The sequence below is a fragment of the Sciurus carolinensis genome, chromosome 4 (genome assembly GCF_902686445.1).
Source record: "Sciurus carolinensis chromosome 4, mSciCar1.2, whole genome shotgun sequence".
NCBI lineage: Eukaryota > Metazoa > Chordata > Mammalia > Rodentia > Sciuridae > Sciurus > Sciurus carolinensis.
Genome location: NC_062216.1, coordinates 157,008,711 through 157,024,254, shown reverse-complemented (window position 1 = coordinate 157,024,254; position 15,544 = coordinate 157,008,711). Strand labels below are relative to the sequence as shown.

At 35.9% G+C, this 15,544-nt stretch overlaps 1 protein-coding gene across 4 annotated transcripts in view; it reads right to left on the bottom strand.

The window, feature by feature from the left end:
* Positions 1 to 15,544, bottom strand: part of Ano4 (anoctamin 4) — a 322,489-nt gene that overhangs the window by 49,154 nt on the left and 257,791 nt on the right. For all 4 annotated transcript variants that reach the window (XM_047550092.1, XM_047550093.1, XM_047550094.1 and 1 more), the window contains one exon: positions 13,618 to 13,678. In XM_047550092.1, the coding sequence (XP_047406048.1) occupies positions 13,618 to 13,678 (61 nt within the window). The remainder of the gene's footprint in view (positions 1 to 13,617; positions 13,679 to 15,544) is intronic.

The following is a 15,544-nucleotide window of genomic DNA, read 5'->3' as shown; positions in this document are numbered from 1 at the left end:
TGAATGTCAGGTTTGGGGTTCTGTGTATTACAGCAGCTTCTACTTTACTCATTCTAACTAATGTGGGCTTCTCTTTGGAAAACACAATCTTCAGTTAACATACTGCAAATAGAAAAAAAACCACTGAGCTACTATTTTTCATCATCTCATTAAGGTATTTAGAGGATTTTATACCGAAAAACTCCCCTCGGATAATATCCTAAATTCCATGGAATGCTTGAAATGCTGTATTTCTTAATTATCATCACACGGTAGGGAAAGACAGAGCTGGAATTTGGTCCTGATTTGCCAAAGTTTTAATTACAAGGCTATATTGTAATCTGGGAACTCAATATTTTATCAAAACGAGAAGAGCCAAAAAGGACAAAGAATGCCTATCCAAACACACAGGGGTACTTTGCTGAAACTAGTTATAAATATGAAAGAATTATGTCCCACAGTTATAGGTTCAATGTGTGCCTGGCATTTACTCTCTACCCTTCTTTCCATCTGCAATCTTCTTGCAGGAGGCCTGGAAAAGTCCACACTTGTTCTCAAAGCTGCTAGAAATACAATGCTACCAATTTTTGCCTACTGGTAACATAATAGGTTTCAAAACACTTAATTTGATGCTTCATCTTAAAAATTCTTACTCTGGAAACCCAAAGGAGAATAATGTCTAATTCTAGAAAATAACTGCAAAGGTATTTTCTTAGTTTTGAAAAATTAAGAAGTTTTAAGGCCCTGAGGTCTAACTTTACCCCTTAACTTATCAAAAAATTATATTTCATATGTTTGTATGGAAAATAAGAATTGAGTCATGGCCAGTGATAAAGTGAGCAGTACATATGGAAGAAAAAGCATGATTTTTATTTCAGAATGATGACCCACCATCCGATGACTCAAAGCATTTTCAGAAATCTTGTCAAGATGATTCTCTTATTTTCTAAGAAAGCAGAATGACTGGTTTCATATATATATTCATTTTTCTACCAACACTAATTTCCTTCTACAAAAAGTGAAATTAGTAATATTAACAGATTTCATTTTTTTCCAGTCCTTTATAATTTTTACTTTCTGAAAATGCTTATTTGGAAAGATCCAAAGGTGCTTTCCCAAACACAGAAATAGAGGGATGAGGTTATCTCTTGGGAGCTTAACTTAGAAAACCTATTAAAAATGAATGAGTTTAGCTAAGAGGCATAAATTCAAAGCTAACCAGCCCATATAGTACAAAACTGAAAACAGAAATCCCCCTACTAAGGTATGGTGTAGACTGGGACAGATGAGTAGTCTGAGTATCATGTATAATGGTGGGCATTCCTTTTTCCTCATTGAATATACTATGGAAAGATCTTCAAGTTTTCAAAAGAATCCATAAGAAATGTACCTTCATGTGAACTATCAATATCAAAATAATTACAGTTTATTCAGATATTTTAAAACTTGGTGGGGGCCAAACAATATTTTTAAAGGTTGCTGATTTCTAATATCTGAGATAGGCCATTGGCACTAATAATGAAAGTGAATGTGAATGAATGACTGAAGAGTTTGTGAAACACTGCAGAGTATGAAAATAAGGAAATCTTAGGAACCAGGATGGTCAGCAGTGTGAGCATATTTTAAGATGAAACTTAATCATTGATATTGTAACCCTTTCAGGAGAGTCAGTGTTCCACATGGAGAATGGCCAAATCATAACTTAGAAAAAAATGAAAGTCTACAAATATAATTTTGGAAAGTTTTATCCAGTGTACAGAATTAGAAGGATATTGTGACATGAATTCAGTCTCTTGGGGTATTCTATGTAATGTGGCAAAGAAGATTGATTAATCAAGCAGAAAGAAATAGTTTTTAAGTCTTGCTGCCTTCTTTCTGTTCACTTAACAAGTATTCATTGCAATTATTAATTCCATACTTTTGAACTGCCAAGTAGTTTGTCAGATGCACTGATTTCCATCCATAAACAACATATGATAGTTAATTTGGGTTCCTAAGTGTTCTCAATAAGAATAATGTACTATAGATAGTCATTATGAAATAATATTCTGTACTATACACTTGCTTTTTTTTTTACATTTTGGATCATGCATTGGTGTTGGAACAGTTTTGAGGAGGAGTCTCTTTCCCCAAGTTAAGTTAGCTCTGGGTATTCTAACAATGTTTCTGAACTATTGTAATGCTGAGGAAACACCACAGGTCATTGCAATTTACTTAAGGAACCACAGTTCTCTAGGACCTTGTCTGAGAGCAGACTTTCCTTCCACAAAAATCATCAAACTGCAGCAGTCAGAGGACTTTCACCTCTGGCCATGAGGGGTTAACTGCTACAACATAGTGTAACAATTTTTATTAGTACTGAACAAGAGACAGTGCCTGACCATGATGATTCCTGAAAGAAAGGAAAATCATGGGATAAGCCTTAGGATTGTACCAGTTCATTACTTATAGGTAGTTTCAAGGTTACACTTCAGGTGAGGGAACCAAAACAGTGTCTCACTGAGTGTGGGAGACAGAGATTGGAGCAGATAGACTCAGTCATCAAAATTTGTGAGGAAGAATACAACAGAGGAGGGAGTTACATTAAGGGAAAGGTCTAGACATAAGCAGCAAGGTTTCCTCTTCTCTTGACATGCCTAGGGGGCTGGAAGTAGTTCATGATCCCACTAGTCAGAGCATCACAAAAGTCATGGTAGCTGGATTCTGGACCCACCCTAATAACCTAAAAACAAGTCTCAAGAGGATCAAACTGATCTATGAGTAAGTTAACTGCAAGTCTGAACAAAGTCCTATACTAAAGAAACCCAGGAAAGAACAGTAATCATCACTTTCCAGAATTTAGTGAAAAAGTTACCAGGTATGCAAATAGCAGGAAAATAAAACCTGTAACCAGAAGAAAATTCTATCAACCCCAGACTGACCCCAGAACTGACAGAAAGAGTAGAACAAGGATGATAACACAACTATTATCAATATGCTTTACAAGTCAAGAAGATACAGAAAAAGGTAAACTCAATGAGAAGAGTAATTAAAGATATAAAAGACCTGAGATTAAAAATGTGGAAAGAAAAATGTGCTAGATAGGATAAAAGAACATTGGATTTTCAAAGGAAATATCAGTGAACCTGGTGACAAATAAATAGGAACAATACAAAATGAAACAAACAACAACAACCACAAAATCTCCACAGAAATAAGACCTAAAGACTGAAAAAAGTGTGACCTACAGAGCAAAAGTGACCTGCAGGTCGATATTGAGCAGTATAACATACACAGACTTGAGGTACTAGAAAATACGATAGGGGAGATTCCCTAAATTTGGTGAAAATTATAAACCCGTTGATCCAAGAAGCTCAACGAACCTCTCAAATACAAGAAACAAAGAAAATGCCATTAAGGCACATTTCAAACAAATTTCTGAAAATAAAAAATAAAAAAATTCCAAAGAAGACAGTGGTGGGGAAAGACATCTTATGTGGAAAGGAATAAAGATAAGAAATATTAAAGACATCCTGTCAAAAACTATGCAAGTCAGAACACAATGGAACAGCATCTCCCATGCAGGGTTTTTCAGCCTTGACACAACTGAAATGATGTCAAATGCTGTGAAAATACATGTCATTGTTCTGCATCATCAAATGCTAGTGGTGCTTAATCCTCCCATGTAGATGAGAATGCTCAAACAGAAGTGTCAGGTGACTCCCCTAAAGGGTCTCAACAAAATCCTTACTACAGGAGGATCAAGACTGCAACCTTAGTGTCTAGGGCAATATTTCTCAAATTCAACACTATTGGCATCTTAGGCCAGATAATTCCTACTTCTGGTAGAATCTGCTCTGTGCATTCTAGGATTTTTAGCAGCATACTTGGCTTCTATCCACTAGATGCCAGTATGCTCTTTCCTCCTAGTTATGACATCCCCAAAGGTCTCCAGCCCAATGTCTCTGAAGAGGCAAAAATCACTGCTAGTTGAGAATCTCTGTTCTACAGTGTTGAAAGAAAAAACCTCTGCCAACCTAGAATTCTACATCATACCACAATATTTTTTCAAAATTTAAAATGAAATAAAGACATTTTAAGCCCCAAACTTAAAATTTCATACCAACAAATCTATGTTACAAGAAACTTTTAAGAAAGTTCTTTAGGCAAAAAGAAATGATACCAGAAGAAAGTTTGGATATAAATGGGTATGAATTCTATTTACAATGGTAAATATAAAATATTTTTTCTTCATTTGAATCTCCCCAAATAAAAATAATCATCTGCTTAAAGCCCAAATAATAACAATATATTGAGAGGTTTATGATGTATACAAGAAAAACATACCACAACAACAAAAGCAAAATATATGACAAAATAATAAAACAAGAGAGAAGAAGAATTACAGTTTTTTAATGTTCTTATATTACATGGGATAAAACATTATATTATTTGATGGTAGACTATGATAAATTAAAAGTGTACATCATAGATCCTTGAATAACCACTATAAGATTAAAATTAAAAGGTAGAGTTAATCCACCTGCAATACTGCAATATCCAATTATTTCAAAAAGAGACAGAGACAATGCAACAGAGACATAAGGAATGTGTATAAAAAATAAAAATGGCATATTTAAAACAAATCAATATTTAAATCAAATGGTATTTTTAAACATGATACACCTTAAATTGGAATGCTATGGACATTCTAACAAAAAGACAGAGCTTACTAGATAGGATTTTTTAAAAAAGAAAATACTTACAATTGCCTATCTATAAAAAAAAACACTTTAAATATAAAGACATGGAGAGGTTAAGTGTAAAAGGAAGGAGCAAAATAAACCAGATGAACCCAAATCTAGAAAGATTAAAGTGGCAATATTAATTTCAGACAAAATACAACTGAGAACAAGAAATATTACCAAGAATAAAGAGGAAAATTTCATAAGACAAAGGACATAATCCTAAGTTTAAAATGCATGAGGTAAAAATTAACAGAACTGAAACCAAAAGAGAAAAACTCGCAAATATGGTTGGAATTAGCATGACTATAGACAACTAGAACAAAACAAATGAGTAAGAATACCCAAAAGAAATTTACAGAATACTATACCTAACAACAGTAGAATATATGGTCTTTTCAAGAGTGCATGAAACGTTTGCCAATGTACTACAATATGGTTATAAAACAAATCTCATTACATTTAGAAAAATTGAAATTGTACAAAATATGTCTTCTGAATTGTTAGAAATAGATAGCAAGAAGATATCCCAGAAACCTTCTAGTTCTTCAGTAAACAACACACTTCTACATAACCCATGGGTCCGAAAGTAAATAACAAGGAAAATAGAAAATATTTTCAACTGATTGCAAATGAAAACACAATTTGGGGATGCAACTAGGTGAGGTTAAGAGGCAATTCATGGTATTAAACTTTTAAACTTGAAAATAAAAAAAAGATCTCACATTAATGCACTGAGCATTCACCTTAAGCAATTAGTAAAAGGACAGTAGGCTGGGTGTAACTCTGCCAGAGCACTCATCTAGCATGTACAAGGCCCTGGGTTTGTTCTAGCATCAAACATGAGGTCAGGTCAAGGAGAGAAGTGCAGCAAATTAAACTCAAAGTAAGTATGAGAAAGAACACATAGTAATAGAAATTAATGAAAAATAAAATCACATCTTTAAAATCAAAAACTGATTATTTTTTAAAAAAATCAATAGAATTGCTAAACTTCTAAACAGAACAGATAGGATAAAAGAGAAGATGTGAATTCATGAATTCCAATTTTAGGAATAAGCAATATCATATTATATAAACCCAAAAGAAATGAAAAAAATACAAGGGAATATTAAGAACAAATTAATGCTAGGAACTTCATAAATTTGAATGAAATGATAGTCCCCTTCAAAGACAGGAAGAATAGATTACTTGGAGAACCCTATACTCATTAGGGTTCATAAAGACCTGAGATAAGAAGACCTCAGCTCTCAAAATGTACTTTGCAATGGGCTGAATTGTGTCCCTTCAAAAAAATGTGGATGTCCTGTCTTATTTGCAAGTAGGGTCATTGCAGATATAATTAGCTAAGACGGGTCTTAAGTGGCATAGGCTGGGCCCCTAATCCAATATTATTAGTGTTCTTATAAGAAGGCAGGATGGGAAAATAACTTCTCTCACAGAGCTAACATCACATGAAGACAAGCATAGACTGCAGTCATGCATCTTCAAGTCTGTGAAGGTCCAGGGCTGCCGGCCATCAGCAGAATCTAGGAGAGAGGCCCTAAACGACCCTCCCTGTCAGAGCCCTCAGAAGGAACCCACCTTGTCAACACCTCAATTTTGGACTTCTAATTTCCACTACTGTGAAAACAAACTCCTTTTGTTTTAAGCTACTCCAGCAGTGGCATTTTCTTACAGCAGCCCTACAAAATGAACACACACCACATCCCTATACCACCAAATGTGCAACCTTCCCTTTCATCTTTCCTCAGATGTTCTCCACACTTCCCCTCAACATCACTCCTTTGTTGGTGAAGGGAAGACTTGTTTCCAATATCTCTTCTTGAGTGAATCTTTTCTACTTTTCCTTTTCGACTACAGGGTACCTCGCCAACCCATTATAAATTGATTTACCTTGCATTATAATAACAAACTTGTAACATACTATGAGACTTTTGAGAGCAGAGATGGTATCATTTTTACACACCCAGTGCCCAGTGGCAACAGATATGCAGTCTGCTGAGATAATGAGGTTTTAATCGATGTGCCCTACAGAAGATTCATGACATGGGACACACTAAGGTATGACTTTGGAGTTAGGCAAATCAGATCTGGTTTAAAATTCAGATTCTACCACTGGGCAATTTTTGGGAAGTGGCATAACCTCTCTGAGCTTCAATATCTTCATCTATAAAATGGGGATAGAAATTTCTTTCTGATGGATTATGAGAAACTGATGGGATATCATATACAAATGCATCTATACACATAGTAAAGCCCAGGACCAGATGAATTCTCAGTTGAATCCTATGAGACCTTCAAAGAAGAATTAAAACCAATACTCCTCAAATTATTCCATGAAATAGAAAAGGTGGGACCCTTCCAAACTAATTCTATGAGGTTAATATCACCCTGATATCAAAATCAGACAATGACATATTGAGGAAAGAAAACTTCAGGTCAATATCCCTGATGAACATAGATGCAAAAATCCTCAAAAAAATTCTGGCAAGTTGCATACAAAAATATTTTAAAAGATAGTGTACCACAATTAAGTGGGGTTCATCCCAGGGATGCAGGGTTTATTCAACATACAGAAATCAATAAATGTAATTATATCAATAGACTTAAAAACAAGAATGATATGATCATTTCAATAGATCTAAATGAAAAAAAATTGACAGCATTCCCTCTGAAAACTGTAACAACACAGGATGCCCTCTTTCACCATTTTTATTCAACATTGTCCTTGAAACTCTAGCTAGAGCATTTAGAAGAAAGAAATTAAAGGTATACAAATAGGTAAAGAAGAACTCAAACTATCAACTATCACTATTTGCTGATGACATGATTTTAAATTTAAAAGATCCAAAAAATTCCACCAAAAAACTTCTAGAACTAATAAATGAATTTAGCAAAGTAGCAGGATATAAAATCAATACCCATAAATGAAACACATTTCTTTATATCAGCAATGACTCCACGAAAAGAGAAATAAAACTACTCCATTCACAGTAGCCTCAAAAAAATACTTGGGAATAAATCTAACAAAAGAGATTAAAGACCTCTACAATGAAAACTACAGAACACTAAAGAAAGAAATTGAAGAAGACCTTAGAAGATGGAAAAATATACCATGTTCTTGCATAGGAAGAATTAATATTATCAAAATGGTCATACTACCAAAAGCATTATACAAATTTAATGCAATTCCTATCAAAATCCCAATGGCATTCTTCATAGAACTAGAAAAAGCAATCATGAAATTCATTTGGAAAAATGAGAGAACCAGAAGAGCCAAAGCAATCCTTACCAAGAAAAGTGAAGCAGGAGGCATCACAATACCAGATTTCAAATTATACTACAGAGCTATAGTAATAAAAACAGCATGGTTTTAGCACCAAAACAGACACATAGATGAATGGTACAGAATAGAAGACACAGAGACAAACCCACATAAACACAGTTATCTCATACTAGACAAAGGTGCCAAAAACATTCACTAGAAGAAAAGATAGTATATTTAACAAATGGTGCTGGGAAAAATGGAAAGCCACATATAACAAAATGAAATTAAACCTTTATCTCTCACCCTGCACAAAAATCAACTCAAAGTGTATCAAAGACTTAGGTACTAGAACAGAGACCCTGCACCAACTAGAAGAAAAAGTAGGACCAAATCTTCACCATGTCGGCCTAGGGTCTGACTTCCTTAACAAGACCCCTAAAGCATAAGAAGTTATATCAAGAATCAATAAATGGGATGGATTCAAACTAAAAAGCTTCTTCTCAGCAAAAGAAACAATAAATAATGAAGAGAGAGAGCCTACAGATCTTTACCTCATGCACCTCAGATAAAGCATTGATCTCTAGGATTTATAAAGAACTCAAAAACTCAACACCAAAAAACTAAATAACTCAATCAATAAATGAACAAGGAACTGAACAGACACTTCATAGATGAAGATACATAATCGATCAATACATATGTGAAAAAATGGTCAACATCTCTAGCAATTTGAGAAATGCAAATCATAGCTACTCTGATTTCATCTCACTCTAATCAGAATGGTAATTATCAAGAATACAAGCAACAATAAATGTTGAGGTGAGATATGGGGAAAAAAGGAATACTCATCCATTGCTGGTAGAACTGCAGATTGGAAAAACCACTATGGAAAGCAGTATAGAGATTCCTTAGAAAACTTGGAATGGAACCACCATTTGGTCCAGCTATCCCACTCCTCAGTTTATACCCAAAGGACTTAAAATCAGCATACCACAGTGATGCAGTCACATCAATGTTTAAGCAGCTCAACTCACAATAGCTAAACTATGGAACCAACCTAGATGCCCTTCAACAGATGAATGGATAAAGAAAATGTGGAATATATATACACAATGGAATATTACTCAACTTTAAAGAAGAATGAAATTCTGGCATTTGTCGGTAAATGGATGGAATTGAAGAGTATCATGCTAAGTGAAATAAACCAAACCCAAAAAACCAAAGGTCAAATGTTTTCTCTGATATGTGGGCACCAATTCCCAATAAGGGGTGAATAGGGAAGAATAGAGTTATTTTATATTAGGTAGACGGGAGTGAAGGGAGGGGGAGTGGTACAGGGGAATGAATGATAGTAGGGTGAAACAGACATTATAACCACATGTACATGTACAACTGCATGATCAATGTGATTCTGCAATATGTATAATCAGAAAAATGAGATATTACACTTCATTTATATATGATTTATCAAAATGTATAAATGCATTCTACTGTCACATACAACTTAATTAGAACAAATAAAAAAACAATAAAAAAGTCTACTTTTTTGAATATATAATCACCATTTTTGTTGGATTTATTGATGAGATTATAAAAGAGAAAACTGGCACAAATACCCAAGAATGAAAGGCCAATTATATTAAAATTAATTTTTAAAATGTGAGACATACTTCATTTGCCAATTACGAACAGAATCACATGGCAACTGAATTTTCACTAAAATTATCATTATCTTGTCATTTAATTGGAGAGCTCTGGAGACCTTGTTTTGTTTGTTTACTGGGGATAATTCAGTTTTTGGCAACACTAAAAATGAAAGAAAAGAAGGAAGAAGGAAAAACAGAGAGAGAGATAGAAAGAAAGAAAGAGAAACCAGAAACAAAGAACAGAGGGAAGTAATCTGCTTCCTGCCAGGTCTCTGCCAACATCTAGTTCCCTAAATGACTCACCATCTCCCTCCGTACCCCAGAGAGAAGCTAATTTGGTCCATAATTATTCTGTCCCCTGACTCTTCCTGAACAGAAATAAGCAACGAGGGAAGAGCCACACTGTAGCTCAAGCCCAGAGCCCTCACCGGACAAAAGAACTTGAGGGTCCCCAGGAAACCTGCTATCGCTCATGTGTGAAGGTGAACAAAGTCAACACACAGGCTCTCCCCAGCTGCTAGGAGCTGGTTCCAAATGGAGGCTCAGTGTTTCTTTGGTAAACACACAAAGCAAAGGCAACAAATCAGCACATCAACCTGGTCTGAGATCTTGGAAATCACTTACATCTGCTCTCATCATCTTTGTATCTAGCAATTTCCTGAAAATAGCATTTGTTTTCTTAAATGCTGCAACTTGTCAATCAAAAGAGATGATCCTTAGACCATTAAAGTGAGTTCCATTAGAATGCACATGCTTTTATCATCATCTCAAAGCAGCATCAATGGGGCTCTGGACAAGCATAAAAGCCCTTTATCTACAAGTTCAGATTGCCAAAGTTGAAGCAATTGGTTACTAACAGTACCTGAACCTAGTAGAAGAGTGGAGAAGTTTAGACTGTCCAGTTTAACTTCTGACTTTGCCAGTGTCTAGCTTCTGCCTCAATTTCTTCATCTTAGTAGTACCTTCCTTAGAGGTTGGCAGCAAAGAGTAAATAAGATGATGCATATACAATACTCAGGACAGTGTTCAGCACATAGTAAATGCTTAATAAATATACACTACTGGTATAACTGTTATTATTATTGGTGATTTTAGATTCATATAAAGGCATATCCCTTTCTACAAAGAAACACCTGGGGTAAATTTTTTTTTTTTTTTCCTGAAAACAAGCACATTTCTGGGACTAATACAGGATTTATGCAATACATTTTCAACCAAGCCAAAGCAATTCAGAGGGTGAATTTATCTGGTTTGCTTGGGTTGGAGTGACCCTAAAATGTTCCCTTGTGCCCTAAGTTTATTACAGAACATCTATCAGAATCTTACTGAGTGTACTCCAAAGCACAGGGCTGTCAAATCTCCATCCACCCACTTGCAACCTCAGAAGCTTCTCAACTTCATGCTCCAGGCAGCCACCACCAGCCAGCTGAGGTTGGCAAAGGGATAAAATAAAAGCTATTTGTAACCCACAGTGTAGAACTTTCCCACTTCCAAAAAAAGGGATACAATCCTTTATAATGATATTACTGGGGGAGAGATGACAACCTCTGCCTAATAGACAAATGTCACTGTACCGAAATTTTACTTCTATATAGTCTCATGGGGTAAACTGTGGGAGAATAAACCATTATCACAAAGTATATCTAAAATTGGAGAAATACTGAAGTGGGTGAGGGAGTTTTGTGTTTTATTCTTCCTGAATAGCACCAGGGGACCACTCTCTACACAGAAGCACTAACTCATTACACTGTAGATTAATGAAGAAAAGGTAGCAGTTGACTATGCTAAGAATAACAACAATCCCTTCAGTTTTGGGGGTTGCTGAGCTAGCTTGTTTAGGGCAGACCTATCCATGGCTGTGAGCAAGCTTTTCCATGCCCATCAATATGCAAATATTTTCATTTACTACATGTGCTGTGACCCAAAAAAGTTTGAGAACAACTGATTTAAGAAATGAATACATTTTCCAAAGTCCCCTTATTTGTAATGGTGGCAAAGCTTAGTAAGCACTGGATGCCCTATTATACTTCTTGACCTTGGTTACTAATGCTAATATGTTCTAGAAAAAACAAGATATGCATTCTTGATCTGAATGGGAGCTCAGTCCTGTAGCCCACACTCGGTTATGGTTAGCTTGCTTCCTTTGCTTTAAGGGGAGCACATGCTTCCACCAAGGAAGCGTGACACCTACAAGGATAAAGACTTGAGTGACCTCAGCCACAACAGACTGTGGATCCTCAATCCCACACTCCACTAATAACATGACTTGGTAATACTTTTTGTTTCTCTTTGGAGGACTGTCTGCATTTTCTACCAGTTAACTACCACTTGGCTTCTGCATCCTCTATGCTTTATCTTTTCAGCTGGTTCTTTGCTTCATTCTATTTCTAGGTTCTGATTCTCATAAATTCAACCTTCTCATAATTCCTCCTGATTCTTTTACTTGCTTGTCACTCACTCTTTCCTTCTCCCCTCTCTTTCTCTCCATTCTTTCTGTCCTCTGGCATCTTTTAGGGTCAATCCCTGCTGCAAACTCCCTCACTCTATATGACACAGTTCATACTCTAAAGAAGAACCTGGGTGGCCCAGCTAACCAGTAGCTGTCTGGATAGAACTTCAGTCCTCTCAGGTCACTCATCCACCTGTATTTTGACTGATCTTGGGTTAAATGCCTATTTTGCTGAAAGGAATTAGTCAGAGGGCTCAAAGCATGTCCCTTTAATAGATGTGATGAGTAGAATAAGTTTCTTTTCACAATCTCTAGAATAAGTTCCCTCAAGGGAACATGGTTTTATATTTTCACTTCTTAAAAAATAACCATTTGAATGCATTCACTGTATCACAGATAGATCTTTTTGGCAACTTTCTACAATTTCCTCTTCTCTCTTTTTTTCTTTTCTATCTATCCATTCATCCATCCACCCTCCCCAAAAATACATATTGAATCCCTTTGTCTCCAAAAGAAACGCAAGAAGTTTTCAATGACAATAATGTTTCTCAAGCACTAAAAACCTACTAGGTGAGAGAAGCCACACATGCAAATAATTATAAGTTCTCTAAGAATGACAACAAACCACATCCCATAGATATTTCTTTATTTGGAACAAATGACATTTCATCTGGGCCCTGAAAGATGGGGGAGATTCTGATATTCATTCCAGACACAACTAACAAGATTGAGCCTGATCTTAAAAGTTAGTAGGGTTTTGTAACATCATCAATGTTTAGCATTTTAAGTTATAGAATAAATGAGTAATTTTAAAAAATTCAAACTGAACTGAAAATATGTAGGATAACTTTATTCACTTTTCCATGAATACCCTCTGCAAACATAACTGATATTAACTGTTTTCTCTAAATCATCCAGACATTTTTCCATACAATTTCTAATTATTTGACTATGTAGATATTATTAAGTCAACTTTATTAAGAAAGAGGGTGAGTAACTAACTCTAAATAATACAGCCTGGTAAGTGAAGGAGTTGAGATTTCAAGTGAGTCCTGATTTTTAAAAAGATTTGAATGTTTCCATCACAACTGGTAGATTGGTGCTAGTAGCTTAAACAGGTATCAAATGACTCAGTTCAGTCCTACGAATAGCTCTTGTTTATAGATCTGGAAGAAAGTCAGAGGTGGGCACTTGTACATTAGTTACTTCCAATAGAAAGTCTTCTATATACTGAGATGGGTGTTCATTCTCCCCAGACTTTTTGGTATACTATAACCTTTATTTTTGTCTCCATCAGAAGGTGAATTCTATCCTAAGAAAGTATGATGAATTGTTGAAGGTTTAAGAGAAGAAAAGTCAGATATGTTTCTCCTCTATAATATTGCTTTAAAAGTAAACCAAATGAACTATTGATCACTTTGTTGCTAACAGAAAAGTAAACTGAATCTATTCAAACTTTTTTCTTTCACATCCAAAACGAGACTTCTAAAGGAACAAATCAGAGACCATATGGGGGAAACTCAAGTATAACGGTTGTAGAACACTTACCCCAGACTGCCATGAAAACAGCAAAGAAGACAGTGGCTCCATTGTCAAAAAGGTGGGTCACCTGGAAATTATGCAATCAGAGTTAGGCTAATTTCTCATGTATGATATTGAAATTTTCACTTTTTCTCAGGTTATGTAAAAATAGCTATGATGAGCTTAGCAGGAATTCTTCAGTGGATATTTAATTTGGATCATAAAAAAGAAAGGGGTTCCTTTAAAACTGTAATAGTTTCAATATGGAAAAGAGATTTGTTCCTTTACATGGGGAAACATGTAGTTGAACATTTTTCAGCAGCCCCAACAGTGCTACTAAGAATTCCCTTTTGCACTAGAAAAACTCTTATACATACATATGAATATGAATATAGCTATATTTAGGACTAGGAAGGTATTGCTATTGCTGGTTTAAAGGTTTCCAGCTCCCCCAACACTGTTTTAATGCCTCATTTATTCACTTCAAAAACATGGCTCTTTTGTTTGTGTAGTTTTGAGCAAACATTTTCTGGGTTTCTCTGTGGATTTCAGCAGTATAAAGGCAAGAGACCAGAACCATTAACAAAATCCATTTCCACCTTTATTAAAGCCTCGGGTAATCACTATATTTACCTACTGCACACAACACAAAGACAGTTAGCAATACTTTATCACTAGAATAATATATTCTATTGCAAACACCGCAGCAGAAAAGCAAAAATATCTATTCTTACTGCATAACTGCCAAGCTTATTTCTGCCTCTAGTATAAATCACACCAATGTCCATGCCAAATTGAAACGACAACTGATAGGTTCATAAAGCATAACCTTTTTTTTTGTATTTTATAGTTCCCTATAAAGTATACTTTACTGTCCCTTGGAGAATATGCCAAGTATTAGCAGGTCTTTTCATGTTTTCAAAGCATAAAGGATTTCAGAATATTCCAAAATTTAAACCTCCTCTTTCTTTGAATATAGGAGTGATAGGAAGCATCCAAACACCTAATGTGAGACAAACATCTAAAGCCCATGTATTTTATATTCCAGAGGGACTCCAGATGTTTATTGCACATCTGGCATCATGTCAAGCCTGAAAGTTCTGGTGGCATGCAGTGGGTTTGTGCTCTCTTTCTGGGTAGTTGGTAGAAGTGGTGGTTTGTACCATCATTAGAGCTTCTGGAATGAATTGTAGCTATCCTTGTTTTTGGTTGCCCTTTCTCCAGGTAACCACAACTCTCCCATACTGGTCCCAAAGGACATGTGGCTCAAAATAGGACCAATTGGAATACTTCCCCATGACAGAGATGCAAACCTTTGGAGAGAGACAATTTTTTGCTCGAGTTATGAATTTGGTAGTAGGTGAATCAGAATGGGTAAGGTACTGGGGGCTTCTGTTTCCTCGTAAGGTGGTAAGCTAGCTATGCTGATGGTACCCTCTATCAAAATAGACCACAAAAGCAGGATAGTAGATTCCAGATACTAACAAAAGACAAAAAAAAGAAAGGCCCATGGGAGACAGAAAGTTGCCTTGAAAGGATGTTGTGTATGTGTGTGTGATGGTGGGGTGTTGGGGGGAGTAGGTGGCAAAGTGCAAGCACAGGTTGCACCTCTTACTTCCTCCTCAAGTGGTCCTTGGACAGTGAGTTTTCCCTCCCTCAGATCAGTTACAACAAACGAAACCTCAGGGGCTGGTGTTCTTGGTTAATATCAGGGGATGCTCAAAGTCCTGCTTGGCTGGGGCACTGGTAAAGTAGGTGCTGCCTGGTCAGCTGCCTGGCCATTTGCCCATTCTGTCTTAAAACCCAGAGCTGGTGGATCACAATCAATCAAGGGAAAGTGCTCGTCCTAATTCTCCTTTCACTTAAATAGGTTTTAAAATGAAACTGACCAGAAAAGTCCTCTGGTAGAGTGACAGCACACAGTGGTACCTGGGGCACACTGTCCTCCTCTCTG